This window comes from Papio anubis, chromosome 12, assembly GCF_008728515.1.
Source record: "Papio anubis isolate 15944 chromosome 12, Panubis1.0, whole genome shotgun sequence".
NCBI classification, from domain to species: domain Eukaryota; kingdom Metazoa; phylum Chordata; class Mammalia; order Primates; family Cercopithecidae; genus Papio; species Papio anubis.
This window is the reverse complement of record NC_044987.1, coordinates 77,083,509-77,100,916: the sequence shown is the minus strand read 5'-3', so window position 1 is coordinate 77,100,916 and position 17,408 is coordinate 77,083,509. Positions and strand designations below refer to the sequence as shown.

Genomic DNA, 17,408 nt, shown 5'->3' with positions numbered 1-17,408 from the left:
AGACCAATGGTTCTCCAAACCCTGCAACACCTTCTGGAAGTTTAGTTACAGAGAATAGGAGAGTAACAGTCCATTGAGGCCTCTGAGGACTTAACTTAGTTCTATAGACTTGAGATAGTTAGATATACCACTAATGGCAGTAATGATAATAGTTGTTGGCATTTGCAGAGTCTCTTCCAGGTAACAAACAACTTTTTCTTAGGTGGTCTCATGATTATTTGATTGTTAGAAGAATCCAGTAAAGTAGGGAAAACAAATACTATGTTTCCATTTTGCAAAGGAGAAATCTGAGCCCAAGAGAGATTAGGTAATAGTGGAGCTACTGACTTCAAACAAATACTTGGTGTAAAGAAGGAAGGCACCTAATAAATATTTGTGAATAAACGAATGATTGAATGAATGCTGACTCCTTTTCTAGGGAAGCCTCTAGAAATCATTTTGTCCAGTGGTTACCAAACTGTGCTCTGGGAAGCTGTAGGATTCCATGGAGCCAGTTGGGAGTAGTGGGAGGCTGAGTGGATAGGGCTCTGAGCCTTTCATCCCTGCTCCAGTCAGCATAACTTCAGTGCTGCCTGTTTTGTGCACTGGGAGATTGAAAACAATTTAGCGAGTCTAACTCCTACAGCAGTGTTCTCAAACTCTGTTGTGCATCAGAGCTCTGAGGGAGATTCTGACAGTTGGTATAGGACGGGCATCAGGACTCTGATTGTTGAGATGGTCATCGGGCCACTATTTGAAAAATAGTGTTCTACCTGAGAGTTGGAGATTGCAAGACCCAAGGAGAAGCAGGAATTAGCCTTGGTCATACAATCCTGTAGGAACACAGGCCCCACTAGGTTTCTGATCCTTGGGCACCTTATCCACTGCCTTTCCCCCTGTACCACAACTGCAACTGTGCCAGAAAACAAACGACACAGCAGAGAATAACAAAATGGTTTCCATAGCAATGCTTAGTGGCTTGTGCCTGTCAGGACGCCTCAGACAAACACTAATCTGAACCCTCAGCTAGAACTTGTATGAAATGTTACCTACTTGTTCCATGCAAGGGGTCCATGGAGATGGGAAGAAGGAGAAGGGATGAGACAATTTTTCCATGTGCCCCTATATTGGATGATTTTCCCAGATTTACTAATAGCTAGCCTCAAGATAGACTAGATCGAGGAAGGCTGAGAAGTAGATCCTGGGCAGGAGATGTGGGCAATCCCAGCAGCAGAGGGGAAGATGGGGAAGGGAACAAGTGTCCAGTGAGCATGTGTCACGTGATGGAGTCTGTGCTGGGCACTTTACATGTTTGTTTAGAAAAAGGCAAGGAAAAGATGATTGTCCTTATTTATAGATGAAGAAACCAAGAATTAAGTACATACAGTAGGTGGCAGAGGCAAGATCAAATCCAAGCCTGTCTGGCTCCAAAAGTACTGAGCAGCAACAACTCTTTCCCAGTTCACTGACCCACTGGGTGAGGACTTGAGATATATACTGCCCAGCTGGCTTTCCTTCATTTCAGGAAGCAGAGGGTCAGCCTACAGGCAGATGGATGGGTGCTCATTTGAAGAGCTGGGATGGACTAGGCTAGGCTAGGCCTGCCAGGATTGGGTTGATCCTAGAGCTGGAGGTGGTCTGTTCAACCCCTAGCTCTAATAACTCCCTTCCTCCATAACTGAGGCTGCAGCTGCCCTACAAAATGCCTTCAGCATGGGCTACCCTAACTGCCCTGCCACATGTGTGGGTGTGCACACACAATATAGCAGTTGCTTCGGATTGGTGATCCCAGTGGATGGTCTGCCCAGCACTTTGATTTGGGTTCCCCTCAAGGGAATGAGCCCCTCCTGGGGCAAGTGACAGCTCTTCATTGCTAAAATAAATATTTATTGAGCACCTTTTATATACCCATAACCTTTTCTAAGTGCTGGAAATACAGCAGTTGAATAAAATGAAATGTTTGCTCTCATAGAGCTTTTCATTCTGGTGGAGAAACAGACAAACAAAAGTATATGATAGGGTATTAGTGCTGGGAAGGAAAATTAAGCAGTGTAAAGAGATGGAAGGATGAAATTGGGTGATCAGGGAAGGCCCTCTAAGAAAGTGCCATTTGAATGATGCCCTGATTGAAGGGAGGGAGGGAGGGAGCCATATGGTTATCTGGAGAGGAAGGTTCCAGGCAGAGGGAACAGCTGGTGCAAAGGCTAAAGCTGGAAGCATGACTGGCCAGTTGGAGGAAGAGCAAGGAGACCAGTGTGGCTGAAGACGAGTGGATTAGAAGAGGTGAGGATGAGAGTGGCAGCAATGGGCATCAGAGAGGTAGCTGGGACCAGATGGTATAGAACCTTATAGGCTAAGGTCTAGGCTTGGGATTTTCTTCTGAGCTAGAATGCCATTGAAGGATTCACACTCTGAGACAAACGTACCTCGCCTCAGCCTCAAAGTTTCTAGTCCCCTTATCTGGGAGGGGAATCTGCCACTTGGGGCTGAGCCCACAGGAGGCTGAATAGTCCCAGGTGGAGACATGTATAGTCATGTAGGGAGGGAGCCCAGTGGAACTCACCAGGCTTCCTTATCTTCATTTGCATATTTATTCTTAGAACCAATGCTTAAGGGTCTTTCAGGGCTGCCTCATTTTGGGGTGGCCTCCTACTACCTGGGAATTAGATGTCCCAAGGAGAGTCTGGCTGCAGGGTCTCATGCAAACACTGCATCCTCTGGGAATGCCACTGCTCCTGCTGACACCCTGCTTTGAGAGAGGAACTCTGTGCCTGGATTTCCCAGCCCAGCAGTCCTGGCAGCTCACCAGGGTTAGAGAAGAATGCTACTTCCAATGGGACCAGTAGGAGAACTTGGGCCGGTGGTTATAATTATCTGAAATGGTAATTTTCCTTTCAAATATTATGCGTTTTTTAATGAAGTAGGGACATTCACAAAGGCAATTTATATTTATTAGCCCATGTAGTATGTATGCATCCCAGTCAAGCACTTCATTCAAGAAAAAACAAAAACAGAAGCTATAATTTAGAGTGATAAAGGCACCAAATTAGTCCCCATCGAACCATAAGCACAGTGTTACCTCTTGAGCTGCCCACTGCTCACCTGGTAGCTCCTACCATTTGTCATTCACACGGTTTCCCAGGTCTCAGGTTTATCATCTCTTAGGCTCACCAGAGGTCTGTATTTGGGGAATACATTCATTCATTCATGTCTCATAGGCACTTACATCTTAAAATGTCCAAAACAGAACTCTTGATTTTCTCCCCCAAGCCTCTCTCTCCTCCAGGCCTCCTCAACTTCATAAATAGCACTACCATCCACTCATTGCTCAAGGAATCAGTTATAATTCCTATCTCTCTCTGTGTATAATCTATCAGCAGGTCCTAGAAATCCTATCTCCAAAGCAGTTTATAAATCTATCCATTTTTCTCCGTCCCCACTGCTACCAGCCTACTTCGAGCCACCTTCATGCACTGCCTGGTCCTCTGCAATGCAGTAGCCTCCTAAATCTGCTCCCTGCATTTTGCCTTGGTAATCCAGCCTTCAGAGAGCAGCCTTTTCAAATGTAAATCAGAATTTGTCATTGCCTGCTTAAATCCCTCCCTAGCTTCTCAGCATTCTCAAACTTCTAACTCTTCACCTGGCATCTCAAGGCTCTGCTTCCCCTTCAATTTTAAGGCCTGCCTCTCCCTTGGCTTACTTGGCCCCAGACACACGTAGTCATCCTCCTTGCTATATCTGGAACTGGCAAAATGCCTTCCTTCTTCCAGCCTTTGTATTGTCATTTCTTCTGCCTGCCAAGTTCTTCCCACAGGTATGGCTGGCTCCTTCTTGTCCTTCAGGTCACAACTCAGGGGCCACATAATTGGGGAGGACTTCCCGACTACCTGCCCTTCTAAATTGTATCACTGGTTTTTTGTATAACTGTTATTACTAGCTGCATTCTGTTGACTTGTATGCCTACTTGGTTGTTGTTTCCCCCATTAGAGTGTAAGCCCCTTGAGGACAGGGACCTTGTGTGTTGTTTGGTGCTGTATTCTCTGCAACTGCTTGAATATTATAGGCACTCTATAACATTTATTCTGCAACTCTGGCAGATGAAAAGATAAATAAGTAGGCAAAACACAGAGGATTTTTAGGGCAGCAAAACTATTCAGTATGACATTATAATTAGGTGGATCCATGTCATTATTCATTTGTCAAAACCCGTAAAATGTACAATATCAAGATCATCCATAATGTAAACCACCCACTTTGAGCATTAATGGTGTGTCAGTGGTGCAGGATGTTGGTGGGGAAGGCTGTGAAGTAAGTAGAGGCAGGAAGTGTTATGGGAACTGTCCATACTTTCTTCTTAATTTTACTATGAACCTATATTTTCTCTTAAAAAATAGTCTATTTAAAAGGGAAAAAAATTGATTAATATGTATTATAAGTATTAACCCATTAGTTTTTTCCTATTTTGTACTGTAATAATGTTTATTGACATAAAGTTTAATAAAATTTTGCTGTTTAGGAAAAAAAAAAGATAAGAGACTCTCTTCCCTTGGGGGTTTGATCCGTCTCAGGAATTAGCCACTGCCTGGTCTTTCTGAGCAAATCTTTCCAGGACCTCATCTCCCTGCACTGTCACTGTGGGATGGATGCTCAGCTCTCCAACCCAGCACTTGGACTTTGTGGGAGCCTAGTTGATGTGTACAAAATGAATTGAACTGAATTGGGCATAGCACCAGACAGAGACCAGATACTAAGTAGGTATAATATTTATTCAGTGATTGGAACCTCTACGGAGAATTCTATCTCAGGTTTGTGTCACCCGTCCCCATGTGAACTCTAGTACCCTAATCTTCCTGCATGTGGATTCTTCTGGACTTGCCACTGGATTCCAGAGCAGACCTTGTTACTACCACCTCCACTATTCCCCTAATTCCCTAGCTTCCTCTTCTGCACACTGGTGATTCCCAAACAGGCTTGAGGAGAGCAATGTAAGGAGGCTCTGATGGTGACCAGGCTTCAGGAATGGCAACAGTGCAGCTGCTCCTGGGCCCAGAGTGGCATCCATTCCTCCACCCCTCTGCTAGTGCCCCTCGGAGATTGGCATGTTCATTTAATAAGATGACTTTTAATGGAAACGACCTGAAAGTTCCAGCCAGGTCTAAAACACCAGCATGCAGGCAGGCCAGGTAAAAGATAGGAGAATAGGTCCTCCAGAAACTATTTAGGAGTATATACAGGCCGTAGGTTCAGCAAGGGGAAGTGGACTTGGCCTTCAAAGCAGCGAATGTGGCCTCAGGCTAAGCTAACAGAGGTAGAGCCTCGGGGACTGTGTGTGCATCTTGGTGGGCTCTTCATCTCTGGACCTCAGCCACCTCTGGATACCATACTTCTAGAGGGATGATGACAACTGAGAACCTGCTGAGGGGGCCCTGGTATGCAATGGGGACAAGCTGCCAGGTCATACAGAGGGAGGAGGTATCACCAGGAGTGAAGAAATCTTAGAGGACAGGAGAGCAACACCTGAAGGGATTCAAATCTGAAGGTGCTGTGCGCATGCCCTTACTGCTCCATCTGCCAGGGCCACCTTTCTTTTGGCAGCACCAGGCTCCACAGCAGACCTGCTGGTCCACGGCCTCGTTCTTGTACCACGTCACAGGGTGTGCTTGCTTCTGGACCTCTCCCAGCCTGTTTCCTCATCCACAGAGCGTGACCAAAATACCTTCTTTCCAGAGCTGTTAAATGAGATGGGTGATACAAAAGCCCATAACACCATATGTGATCATAGTAGGCCCTCAAGAGGATTAGTTTCTCTTTCTCCCCCCTCTCCCAAAGCAGCCAATAAGCCAGAAAGCCAGCAGTTCTGAGAGAACACAGAATTCAGAAAGACAGTCTGTAGGGAGGATTTCAGTTGTTTATAAAACAGGCCAACATGTTTCCACCTTGTAAGTTCTAAATCCGTCATCATAGCTCCCTAGATCTAAGAATAGTCACCCACTGGAGCCAACGTGCCACAGCACGCTCTCACTGCAGGTGACTGAGGAAATGTGTCCACAGCAGCCTCAGCAGCCTCCTACTCCTGGGGCTGGGGGTAGGGAGGGCTGGCCTCTGCCTGTCCCAGCTTGGCTGTTTCTGAACCGCACCCAAATGCAGTTTTCTCTTCCATGCAATGTTGACCCAACACCTGCCTCACTGGGCTGCTGTCAGATGAGGTGCCTGCAGTGATGCCAGGGGGTGGTTGAGAGCAGTGGGGAGGTAGACCAGTGGGGACCTTTGCCGTGGCATTGCCCCACTGTGGGCCTCAATTTCCTCCTATGTAAAGGGAAAGTGATTGACAGAGAGAACTGGGTGACCTTTTGAGCAATGGGGTTCTAGAAGAAGTTCCAGAGCAGTCCTAGCCTTGCAGCTTAGAACCCATTAATTCAACACACTTATTTATCACTTGAACCAAGACCTTTCTTTTGTCTGGTTTGAAGGAGCCAGCCTGGGGAGCGTGTATCTGCCCATTCTACTCTTCTGTGTCCACCTTCCTTCTCTTTCTTATACACTTCCATATCCACTCACACCACCAAACAAGTTGTCCAGGATTGGAAGGACTTTTGGTTTGTCTCAGCCCAGCCTTTGCCCACTGTGGGACTGTCCTGGGAGCTCAGGACCTCTGACAGAGCACCAGCTATGTTCCAGAGCAGTCTTCCAGTCATTGCAGTGTTCTTCCTGATAGCGAGCTACAATCGCCATGCCCATGGCTGCTTCTTCCCACATCCATGGGTTCTCTTTCGGCCTCTAAGAGAGAACAAGCAGCTCCATTCTCTCACTAGCCATTCATTCATTTGTCCTTCCATTCACACAACAGTATTGAGTGCTAACATATGCCAAGCACTGTTTCAAGTACTGGGATATAGCAGCAAACAAAACAGAGTACCTACTCTGAAAGAGATTGTGTTTGGTTAGGAGAGAGAGATCATAAAATAAATATACTGTAAAAAAAATGAAGAAAAATAAAGCAGGTGAAGAGATAGAGATAGGAGTAAGGGTAGACTGCTATTTCATGTAGAGTTATCAGAGAAGGCCTCTCAAATAAGGTGGGACTTTAACAAATACCTAAACAACATGAAGGAGTGAACCTGTGGCTATCAGGGCCAAGAGCATTCCAGATAGCAGGAACGGCAGGGCAAAGGTCCTGAGACAAGTAGTGTTTGAGGTACAGTAAGAAAGTCAGTGTCACTATGATGATGTTAACAGAGTGGATCGTGATAGAATGTGATGTCAGAGAAGGAGCTGGAGACCAGCTGTTGTTTATTCTGAGTAAGAGGAGAAGCCACTGAAGGATTCTAAACAATGCAGTGCCTTGTCTGACATAGGTTTTAACACAATCACTCAAGTTGCTGTGCAGAGAATAGAACATACAGGGAAACAGAGGCAGCAGAGAGACCAGTTGGGCAGCCCTTGAGGGGTGATGGGGCCAGTGAGATGTGGCCAGATCCTGGCTGTATTTTGCACATTATCTTCCCAAAACCCTCTTTCCACAGGCCCTCCCCTTTTCTTACCTGGTGGACAGCCACAGCCTCCTTGCTGGCCTCACCCCCCCACCCATCTATTTCTCTTACCTCATTCTCAGGGCTGCTATGGATCTTGGTGAGAAGGGGACCCTAGGCCTGTCTGCTTTCCCACATACAGCCTTCTCTGAAGCAATGTGGGCCACAAACCCAAAACATCCCCAGAGTAATTCTGTGGGTGAACAGCCCCACTTCTTGATTCTGGAATAGCTTCTTCCTGCTGCCTCAGCTCCTGCCTCGAGGGTATCCTTGGCCCTGGAGAGTGATGGATGGACTAATTCCTGAAAGGGCCTGTCTTAGTCCATATTTTGCTGCTATAACAGAATACCACAGACTGGGTAATTTCTCAAGAAAGAGGTTTATTTAGCTCAATAAATGGTTCTGGAGGCTGGGAAGTCCAAGATCACAGGGCCGCATCTGGGGAAGACCTTCTTGCTGCATCGTAACATGGCAAAAGGGCAAGCAAACATTCAAGACAGAGAAGAAAAGAGACCAAACTCCACCATAATTAGCCCATTCTCACAGTGGCAGCATTCATCCATTCATGAAGGCAGAGTCCCCATGACCTACTTCTCTCTTAAAGGTCCCGGTTCTCAACACTGTTGCACTGGGGATTAAGTTGCCAACACCTGTGCTTTTGGGGACACACTTAAACCATAGCAGGGCCCAACACTGACAGTGCCTGTGTCCTCTGCCCAGCCCAATAGGACCATCATCCTCATAGCCATTCTCATGGCCGTTCTCTGCATGGCCTCCTGGGTCAGTGTCTCCTAGGTCATCCTCTCCTCTATGCTACCCCTCTGTCCCTTAGAAATATTATTATTTTTTAAATCATCATCTGTGTTATGGCTTTTTAAAATATTTGAACAAAACAGAAAATGAGGGTCACCCTTCCCCCATTTCCCCCTCTCTTCCTCAGAGACTGTTCTCAGTTTGATTTGTACATATAAAAATATATAGGGGCTTTACATAACTTTATGTTAAAAAGAAGTTTTAATATGTAAGGACCCTGGCCTGAAGGGGGCTCTGGCTTTTTGAAATAATCTTCTATTGATGAATATTCTTGGGGTCCCCCAGTCTTTCGCAGTTGCAAACGGTGCTACAGTAAACACTACTGTCCATGCCCCTTTGTGTACACATGCCGTCATTTGCCATAATTGTCTTTTCCCACGGCTGTCTTCCTCAGTGGATGGGGACCCTGAGGGCACAAACTGAATTTTCCTCTTCTCTGGGTCTTGTGTGCAGCACAAGTCCTAAACCAGAAAAGGCACCCACATGATGAAATAAATGGACTCAAGTTGGGCAAGAGCATGGCAATGTGAACAGCCTGGGTGAATTCAGGGAGCTGACAGTAAGCCTGTGGGGCTGGAACACTGAGTTGGGAACAGGAGTGATGATGCCAAGATGAACAGACTACTGAGGGGCCTTGGGAGCCAGCTAAGGGGTCTGGACTTGGTCTCATAGGTGCTGTGGAGACAGGAAATTTTCCATGGGAGGACCTAGTCCAGGCTGCATTTCTGCCTGATTTCTCCCACCCAGGCCAGCAGCCTCAGCGTAAAGGATAAAGTAGTAGTTGTAATTGTCCGGGCAAGGGAGCTGAGGACCTGATCCCCTTTTCCCATCCTGCTATTGCCATCTAGACCCAAAGCACTTCAGGAGGTCCCACTTCTGGGATTCCTCATTCCCCGTTCCTCACAGCAGGACCCTAGGGACCATTCCACCAGTTGCTGCCAAAAGGATGAGATCCCTATGAGCTTGGGTGGCTAAACACTCAGAAGTGTCTCCCAAACTTACCCCGCTCCAAGGCCCACCCCATCCTTCCTGACATCTACCAGAATCCAGAGCCCTCCTCTCCATGAGGGTGCTCAAACCTCACCCCTCCTCTCCATCAGCCTGGTAGTGCAGAAGAGCAGTCCTGACTGTTGGTCTAGGCCTATGCGTGCTCTTGGACAGGAGGAGACAACATGGACCATTGGCTACCTAATTTCTTGTGCCCATCTCTCCCTCCTCTTCCCACTGCCCAGCAGATGCAGAAGGGGGCAGGGCTTCAGCCCCAGTGATCACAGGGCTCAGGGGGATTTCTGCTTCTCTGCATAGTGTCTTTCTCTCGCCAGCTGGAGTTGCCTTCCATTACTTCCTGTGTTCCCATAGGTGGCCTGTTACCCTGTACCTTTTCTTAACTACCTGGGGAGCAGTGTTTTTGCTAGAGAGAACAGTATAATATTAAATAGAAGAGGGCCTGGAGCCAGACTGTCTGGGTTCGAATCCAGCTCTGCCTCTTGTTACCTTGCACGGTTCACGTCATCACTCTGCAAAATGGGGATAATATTAGATGGCACTTCACAGGTTTGTTGTGAGGATTCAGTGAATGAATACTTGCAAAGTGCTTATCACAGGATCTGGCATATACCAAGTATTCAATGATTGTATTACCATTTTCACATGGTTTGGAACTAGCGAAGGAGCCTGAGATTTGGGAGTCCTGGATTCTAGTCCTGACTAGAATAGCTGTGTGACTGTAGAAAGTTATTTTACCTCTTGAGCCTGGTTCTTCATCTGTAAAATGGAAGTAGTAATACCTCCGAGGGTTGCTGTGGAAATTAAGGTGACATTTTTATGAAACTGAGAAGCACCATCCCTAGGTTGCAGCCCTCATCCTCATGGTCAGAGGTAGTGGCTACAACTCCAGCTATCACATCCACGTTCCCGGTGACAGGATGAAGGAGGGACAAAGAAGAAGGAGCAGAGAGTGTAGCCATCTGTCTTTTAAGGAAAAGTCCCATAAGCAGTTACAGAACATTTCAGCTTGACCCTCATGATCACACCTAGCTGCAAGAAAGGTTGGGAAATGTCTTGATTCTGTGGTTCAGGAGACAACCAGGAGGCTCTGCACACATGCTCAGGTGTTTATTCCTCCTTGGCAAGGTCCTCCAGCAGAAATGCTGCCCCCTCCCTAGCACTGGGCTGCAGTCCCAGCACCATACGGCCCTGTGAGGACTTAGTTGCCAAGAAGCTCAGGCAGGTGCCACAGACCCGAACAGATTTGGGTATTGTGTCCAGCTTGTGCCAGGGACCCTGCCAGTCCCGAGGTTCCGTTGCTTGCAGGGCTCTTAGGCTGACGCAAGTGTGGTGGGCTGTGAGCTCCATCACTCGTCACAGCCTAGATTGAGCCCTGTGAGCAGGGGGCCTGAACTCCAAGGGCCTAGGGAATCCCTCTGTAAATATGGGGCTCTCCACCCAAGGCTCAGCCATGTGCCCCGGGACCAGTAAACCAGGTGGGATTCCAGTGTCTCCAAGGACATGACAAGTGCCAAGCACACTGCAGAGAGCCCTCTGTAAAGCCAGGAATCATCCTCTAACTTACCTGTTTTGAAAACTGGACATTCCATGTTCCGTGTAGCTTAGGGAGAGGCTTTCTGTGGGCCACTCTCCTTCCTCTTACTTCTGTGTGAGAACAGCCTGCACAGTAGCATCTTGCTGAGTCTGGAGGGCCTTGCCAGCTTCATTGTGCCCCTGAAAAGGTGGCCCTAAGTGAGGTTAGGGGGTGAATGAAACCTATTCTAAAATGCTAGAGGAGCTTATTACTGAAAGATGTCCTGCTGCAAGTCCTTCTGTTAAGGGGATAACCAATCCTTTGCTTTCTGAGTTCAGCGTCCTGGCTTTTTTTTTTTTTTTTTTTTTTCTATAGGCTTGTTTAAAGTGTCTGGAAACCCCAAACTTCCTATCATTCTACTGTAGACCTTCTCCTCTGCTGCTGCCCCCGCATCTCCTCTGTGCTGTTTGCCACTGGTGTGGCTTTCCTTGCCTTTTCCTTCTCTTTCTATGGTCTGCTTTCCACATGGATTTGAGCTGTCGCTGTGTTAGGCATGGTGCTGGGGCATTGCTCCTCCTCCTGGCAACCCTGTGAAGTCGGTGGGGACCTACGTACCATTGTCACACGGTTGTGTGGTAAAGTGGGACCCAGGACAGGATAGCAGAGTCCGTACGCCATAGTCTGTAATATGTGTGCAGCAGGGGTTGGCAAACTATGACCAGATTTGACTTGCAGCCTCTTTTTGTGTGATGCTGCAAGCTAAGAATGGTTTTTAAAGGGTTATCAAAAAGAATACATGACAGAGACCTAACATGGCCCTCAAACCTAAAATATATCCTATCTGCCCTTTATAGAATAATCTTGGCAAGCCCTGGGATAGAACATGCAGACTTTAGCACAGATTCTGGGGCCATCCTGCCTGGATTCTAGAGCCTCTGTTTTATTCTCTGAAAAATGAGAATAATCAGTAAATTGTGGCTGCCTCACATGGTTGTTAGAATTAAATGAGATAAAGTACACAAAGCACCTAACCCAAAGTCAAGCTTTCTTTGGAAGTACTGTGAGGGGATATTACTGGGCCTTTACCAGGCTTCTCGACCCAGTGGGCATGAAAATCCTGGCTCTAGGCCTTTGGCTGACCCGGTCCCAGGCGTAGCTTCCTCAGAGTGCGTTCCCTTTGGCTGGAGGAGAGGGGCCTGCCAGCTTCCCACTGTGCTGTGTCCTGCTGGTAGGTCAGCTCTGCCTTCCTGCCACCCCCATCCCTGCTGACGGTCAGCTGGTGCCACTCACCAGGGCCGGGCACAAAGCCCATACCAGGTGCCGAACTAGGCCCAAAGGTACCAAGCCTCTTCCACTCTCCCTACGTTGTGCCTCAGCTCAACCTGGCTGGAACTCCTGCTTAACTGTAGGAGATGTGGCCTGGGGTTCATCCTCTCTGTATGCGCTTCCGCGTTTGTGGGCCAAACAGGCAGACATCTGTGTTTCCCTAAACCCAAGCTTTTGGCCAGTGATTGCCTTCCTACTAAGGCAAAGGGAAGGGAAGGGTAATTCTGGGGCCCAGTCAGCCACCCTCTTGATAGAGTGGTCTGCAAAACAAGTTTTCAATGGATAATGAGTTAAATGTAAAGAAGATTTAAAAATTCAAATTATTGAAATATCAAAAAGAAGTTTTTACTGCGCAGAACCATACACTTATCAAAAGACTGAAAACAAAATTTTAAGTCAAACTGAGAAAAAAATAGTAATGCTAAATATAGCAGAGAAAGAACTTATATTCTTAAAATCAAAGTCTTTCAAACCACAAAGCTCTTAATAGGTAACAACAACAATTACAAACATTTCTGTAGTACTATGTGCCAGGCACCATTCTGAGTATTTTGCATATACTCTACTTACTCATTTAACCCTTGTAAACAACTCTAATAAGGTGTTACTGTCCCCATTTAACAGACGAGAGAACTGAGATATAGAAAAGCTAAGTAACTTGCCTGAAGCGGCACAACTAATAAGTGGCGAAGCTGGGATTTGAATGCAGTCCATCTGGCTCTTGGGCCTGAGTACTTAAACTCTTCTGTACTAACCAGGGAAAAGATATGAAGCAGATAGTACACAAAGGAGGAAATATAAATATCTGATAAACATTAGAATTATTTTTCTATTTCAATGGTAGTCCAAACAGTACATGTTGAAACAAGAGATACCATTTTTTGTCTTCAAATTAGGAAGATCTTTCAACATTATAATACTATTAAGTACCTGCAATGCTGGAGTAAGACAGAGACTCTCACAGATTGCTGAAGTTATATGCAAGTAGCCTTTCTGAAAAGTATTCTGGCAGTACTCAAAACAGTACTCAGGCGTCTCAAAAATGCCTATACTCTTTGACCAGGAATTCCCATTCTAATAATCTAATTTGAGAAAATAATTAGAGACAGACAAAGACTCATGCATAAAGATGTTCATAGCAATGCTATATAAAATAATGACAAATTAGAAACAATCTATGGATCTGATAATAGAATGCAGGTTAAGTAAATTGTTTAATCTTCATAATAGGCAGTTAGGCAGCCATTATAAATAAATTTGTATAACAAAAGACACCATAAAGAAAGTAAAGAGACACACCACAGACTTCTGGAAGAAGATACTTCCAATGCACGTAACAACAAAGAATCAGAAAAACAAAATAATACACAAAGAATACTTGCAAATCAATAAGGAAAAGGCAAACAACCAAAGAACAAAACAGAGAAAGAATGTATATAGACAATTCACAGAAGAGGCAACTTAAACGGGGTAATCAACATAAAGCGCTACTGCTCCGTCTCACTAGTAGTCAGGGAAATGCAAACTAATTGAATGTACTCATGAGAATGGCAAGAGTCTAAAGGTAAGATATAGTGAAGCAAATTCATATCTGTTGTTGATGAGAATATAAATGTCTAGTCATTGGAGAGATATTTGGCCATACCTACTGAAAGTAAACATGCTTGCATATACATGCATGATGCACATATTCCCAGGAATCACCCTGTACAAATACCAGTTTGTACAAGGAGACATGTTCAAAGACTTTCATTGCAATACTGTCTATAATAGCAACCATATTAGTATTGTTGTTGCATAATATTATATATTTTCAATTGTTGTATAATAAAACAGCAGCAATGATATTATTAAATAACTATCCATCAAAAGGGACATGGGTAAGTGAAGTGTGATTTATATATAACGGGATACTATGCACAGTTAAAATGAAAATAACTGAACTAAATCTGTAACTACCAGCTCAGATAAATTTCGAAAACAATGATAAGTGTAAAGAGCAACTTGCAAAAAAAAAAAAAAAAAAAGCATATGTGAATGATTCTATTTGTGTAAGTCTTTAAAACAAACTAAAAAGATCACAATATTTAAGGATATAGCTATGTAGAAAAATATAAAACAACCATGCAAATGATGTATACCAACTTCAAAATAGTGGTTACTTCTGGGAAGGAGGGTTGGATAGAGGGACAAGAATAGGAGGTGAGGCATAAACTGTATCTTTATGATTTTTTTTAAGAGAAGAGTTGAAGTAAATATGGCAAAATGTTAGCTAATGTTCTTAATCTGAGTGGAGATCTGCATCTTTCTATTAAATTATTTTCTGTTCTTTAATGCATATTGAGAAGAAAATTATTTTTAATTTACTTTTTTGTTTGTTTGTTTTTGAGACAAAGTCTCGCTCTGTCACCCCGGGTGGAGTGCAATGGCACAATCTTGGCTCACTGCAACCTCTGCCTCCTAGCTTCCAGCGATTCTCCTGTCTCAGTGTCCTGAGTAGCTGGGATTACAGGCATGCGCCACCATGCCTGACTAATTTTAATTTACTTTTTGAAGAGTTTACAATCCATGGAGAAATAGTTGTGCTATAATGTTAAAAAGCGGGACAAACATATACAAATATTTATAAATTTCACAAATTAAAGGGTTGAAAGAGATATCCAAAATATTTCTAGTAGTGGGCAAGGGCAAAATTCTGCAAGTTTGCTTTTCCTTACACATCCATATTGTCCATTGTTTCTTTTCTTTTCTTTTCTTTTGTTATGAAGATGTATTATTTTTACATCCAGAAGATTTTTTTAAACAACCACAGAAAAACATGAGTGAGTTTAGACCCTAGGACAGTGTCTAAAACCTAGGAAGATGTGTTATGATTGGTGGGGTGTTGGAGTTACCTGGGCATGACTGTTGGCTTGGCCACTTTCTGACTGTATGAATTTGTTCATTCTCGTATCTATTCGGCAAACACCTATTGAGCACCAACCGTGTACCAGGCACTGTCCTAGAGATACAGCAGTGGAGAAACTATACATGCTTTGTCCCTCACCACAGAGTGCAGTCTAGTGAAGAGGGGACAGTAAACACATCACCACACAAATCATCCCTCACTACAGCGCGCCAGGTCCTCCTGAGGGAAGAATACATGGGCAGTCATGAGAATCTTATTTGGATTGGGTGGCCGGGGGGGGACCCTGGCCTCTGAGCGACAACTGGAATGGAAAACATGAAGAGATCTGGAAGCCCAGTAAACTGAAGGCTTTGAGAGATAGGAAGGCCTTACTGGACATATTTAAGGAACAGAAAGAAAGCCAGGGTTCTGGATGCAAAGAAGAAGGGGAAGAGTTGTGCAAGTAAGGCCACAGGATAGTCAGGAGCCAGATCACTCAGGCCTCACAGGCCAAGGGAAGGCCTCCTTAAAGACCGTGGAAAGTCACTGAAGGGTTTTAGGTGCAGAGTGACACGTGATTAGATTTGCAGTAGTTGAAGATCGCCTTGATGCTCTTTGAAGATCAGGGTGGATGGAGTGAGCAGCTGGGTTGGTTAGTTGGCTATTGGCATGGTCCAGGTAGGAGAAATGGTGGCCTGGATCAGGCTGGAGCTGACTGAGGAGATGGAGAAATGTGGGGAAAGATTTGAGATGTTTTTGGAGGCACAGTCAGTAGGTCTGGTGATGGATTATATGTGGTGGTGACAGTAGGGAAGGGCCGAGGAGGAAAGCTGTGCTTGGAACATGAGCAGTCGTGGGTTTTGTGGGAATGGGAAGCATGCCTTGGGGGTGGGAGGGCAGCCGCCCTCAGAGGAAGGGAGGAAAGTAGGGATGGGGAGCATGCCACCATGTGTCCTTAAGCTTTGGCGTCTTCCTGTGTGAACTGGGGTTTATGATGATACCTGTACCCTCAGGGTGAATTTTTCAGCCCTATTATCCAAAACCTATTCTACAGCAGTCTTCCCTCTCCTTCACAGGTGGAGTGTGTTACTCTTGGGGCTGGAATGAACATGGCATGTGCGGAGATGGCACTGAAACCAACATCTGGGCCCCGAAGCCGGTGCAGGCTCTGCTGTCATCATCAGGACTCCTTGTGGGCTGTGGGGCTGGCCACTCCCTGGCCCTCTGCCAGCTACCAGCTCACCCTGCATTGGTCCAGGACCCCAAGGTCACCTACCTTTCCCCAGATGCCACCGAGGACACTGAATCTCAGGAAGCCATGGACAAAGAGAGAAACTGGAAGGAAAGACAATCAGAAACTTCAACCCAAAGCCAATCTGACTGATCCAGAAATGGGGGACTGTGATAGAGAATCTTTAATAAAGTGGCTTTTCGCACCAAAAGCCTTCCCAGAGAATTGCTTTGTTGGGCTGTGGGGTTGGCCAAAGAAGGGCTCAGAAGGCAGTGATGGATGGGCTGACCATAAACCAGAATGATGGCAGGCTGCTTGCCCAGTGCCTGGGACTCAAGGAGGCAGACATGCTTTCTACTCAGTAGAGGAGAATGAGGGATTAGGTCTTCACTAAAGATATGGAAAGCTAACACACCAGTAGGAAGGCTCTAGCCTGTCCCTGCCTGGTGGAGATAGAAAACCCAGTTCTATGTCCCTCATTATTTTGGCCCAGCAGCCTTCAATTCAGCAAAACAGAGGGTTCCTGGGGCATGCCTAAAGCAGCCCCTCCTGGAGTTTTATTTTTAAGGCCCTGAGCACATGGTTTTCTAGTTCAAGGATATCGAGGTACCCTGATCAGATGACTGGATACTTAAATAGGAAAGATCTCTTATCTTGGTGACTGGGGGCGAGGGAGAAGGTTCTGGAGTAGGGGTGGAGGGAAGTAGAGAGGAGTACGTGGAGGAAGAGTCAAGACTTCTGGGAAGACCCAGTAGAGGAAAACCCTAGGATGGACAAGAGAGGCTACAACTGGCGAAACTCTCAGAAGATTTGTCTTCATCTGAGTCAGCCAGGATGCTGGAGCTTGTTTGTGTAACTATAATTGCTAAAATATATTGTTTCAGATGAAGGACAGGTCACAGCAGGAGAAGAGAAGTCTGTAGGGATAGCAACGTCAAAGACTCTGACCCCTGACCATCTGCCCCACCAAGCCCTAGCCTGTGCAGGAGGAGGGCCCTCAGGTAAGATGGAGACCAGGCTAGATCCCCATTCCCTGACTTCCCTGTGGCTCTGGGGGACATAGGACCTTTCTTTCTGCTGTGACTGGCAACAAGCCTTTTGCCAGAGGACCTCAGAGAATGG

The 17,408-nt window shown here is 45.8% G+C and overlaps 1 protein-coding gene across 4 annotated transcripts in view; it reads left to right on the top strand.

Moving 5' to 3' along the window:
* Nucleotides 1-16,497, top strand: part of SERGEF (secretion regulating guanine nucleotide exchange factor) — a 234,494-nt gene extending 217,997 nt beyond the window's left edge. For 3 of the 4 annotated variants that reach the window (XM_009186472.4, XM_009186473.4, XM_009186471.4), the window contains one exon: nt 16,132-16,497. In XM_009186472.4, coding sequence (XP_009184736.2) covers nt 16,132-16,439 — 308 coding nt within the window. In that variant the 3' untranslated portion in view covers nt 16,440-16,497. The remainder of the gene's footprint in view (nt 1-16,131) is intronic. The other variant, XR_001894917.3, reaches the window with a different exon arrangement.
* Nucleotides 16,498-17,408: the final 911 nt, after the last annotated feature.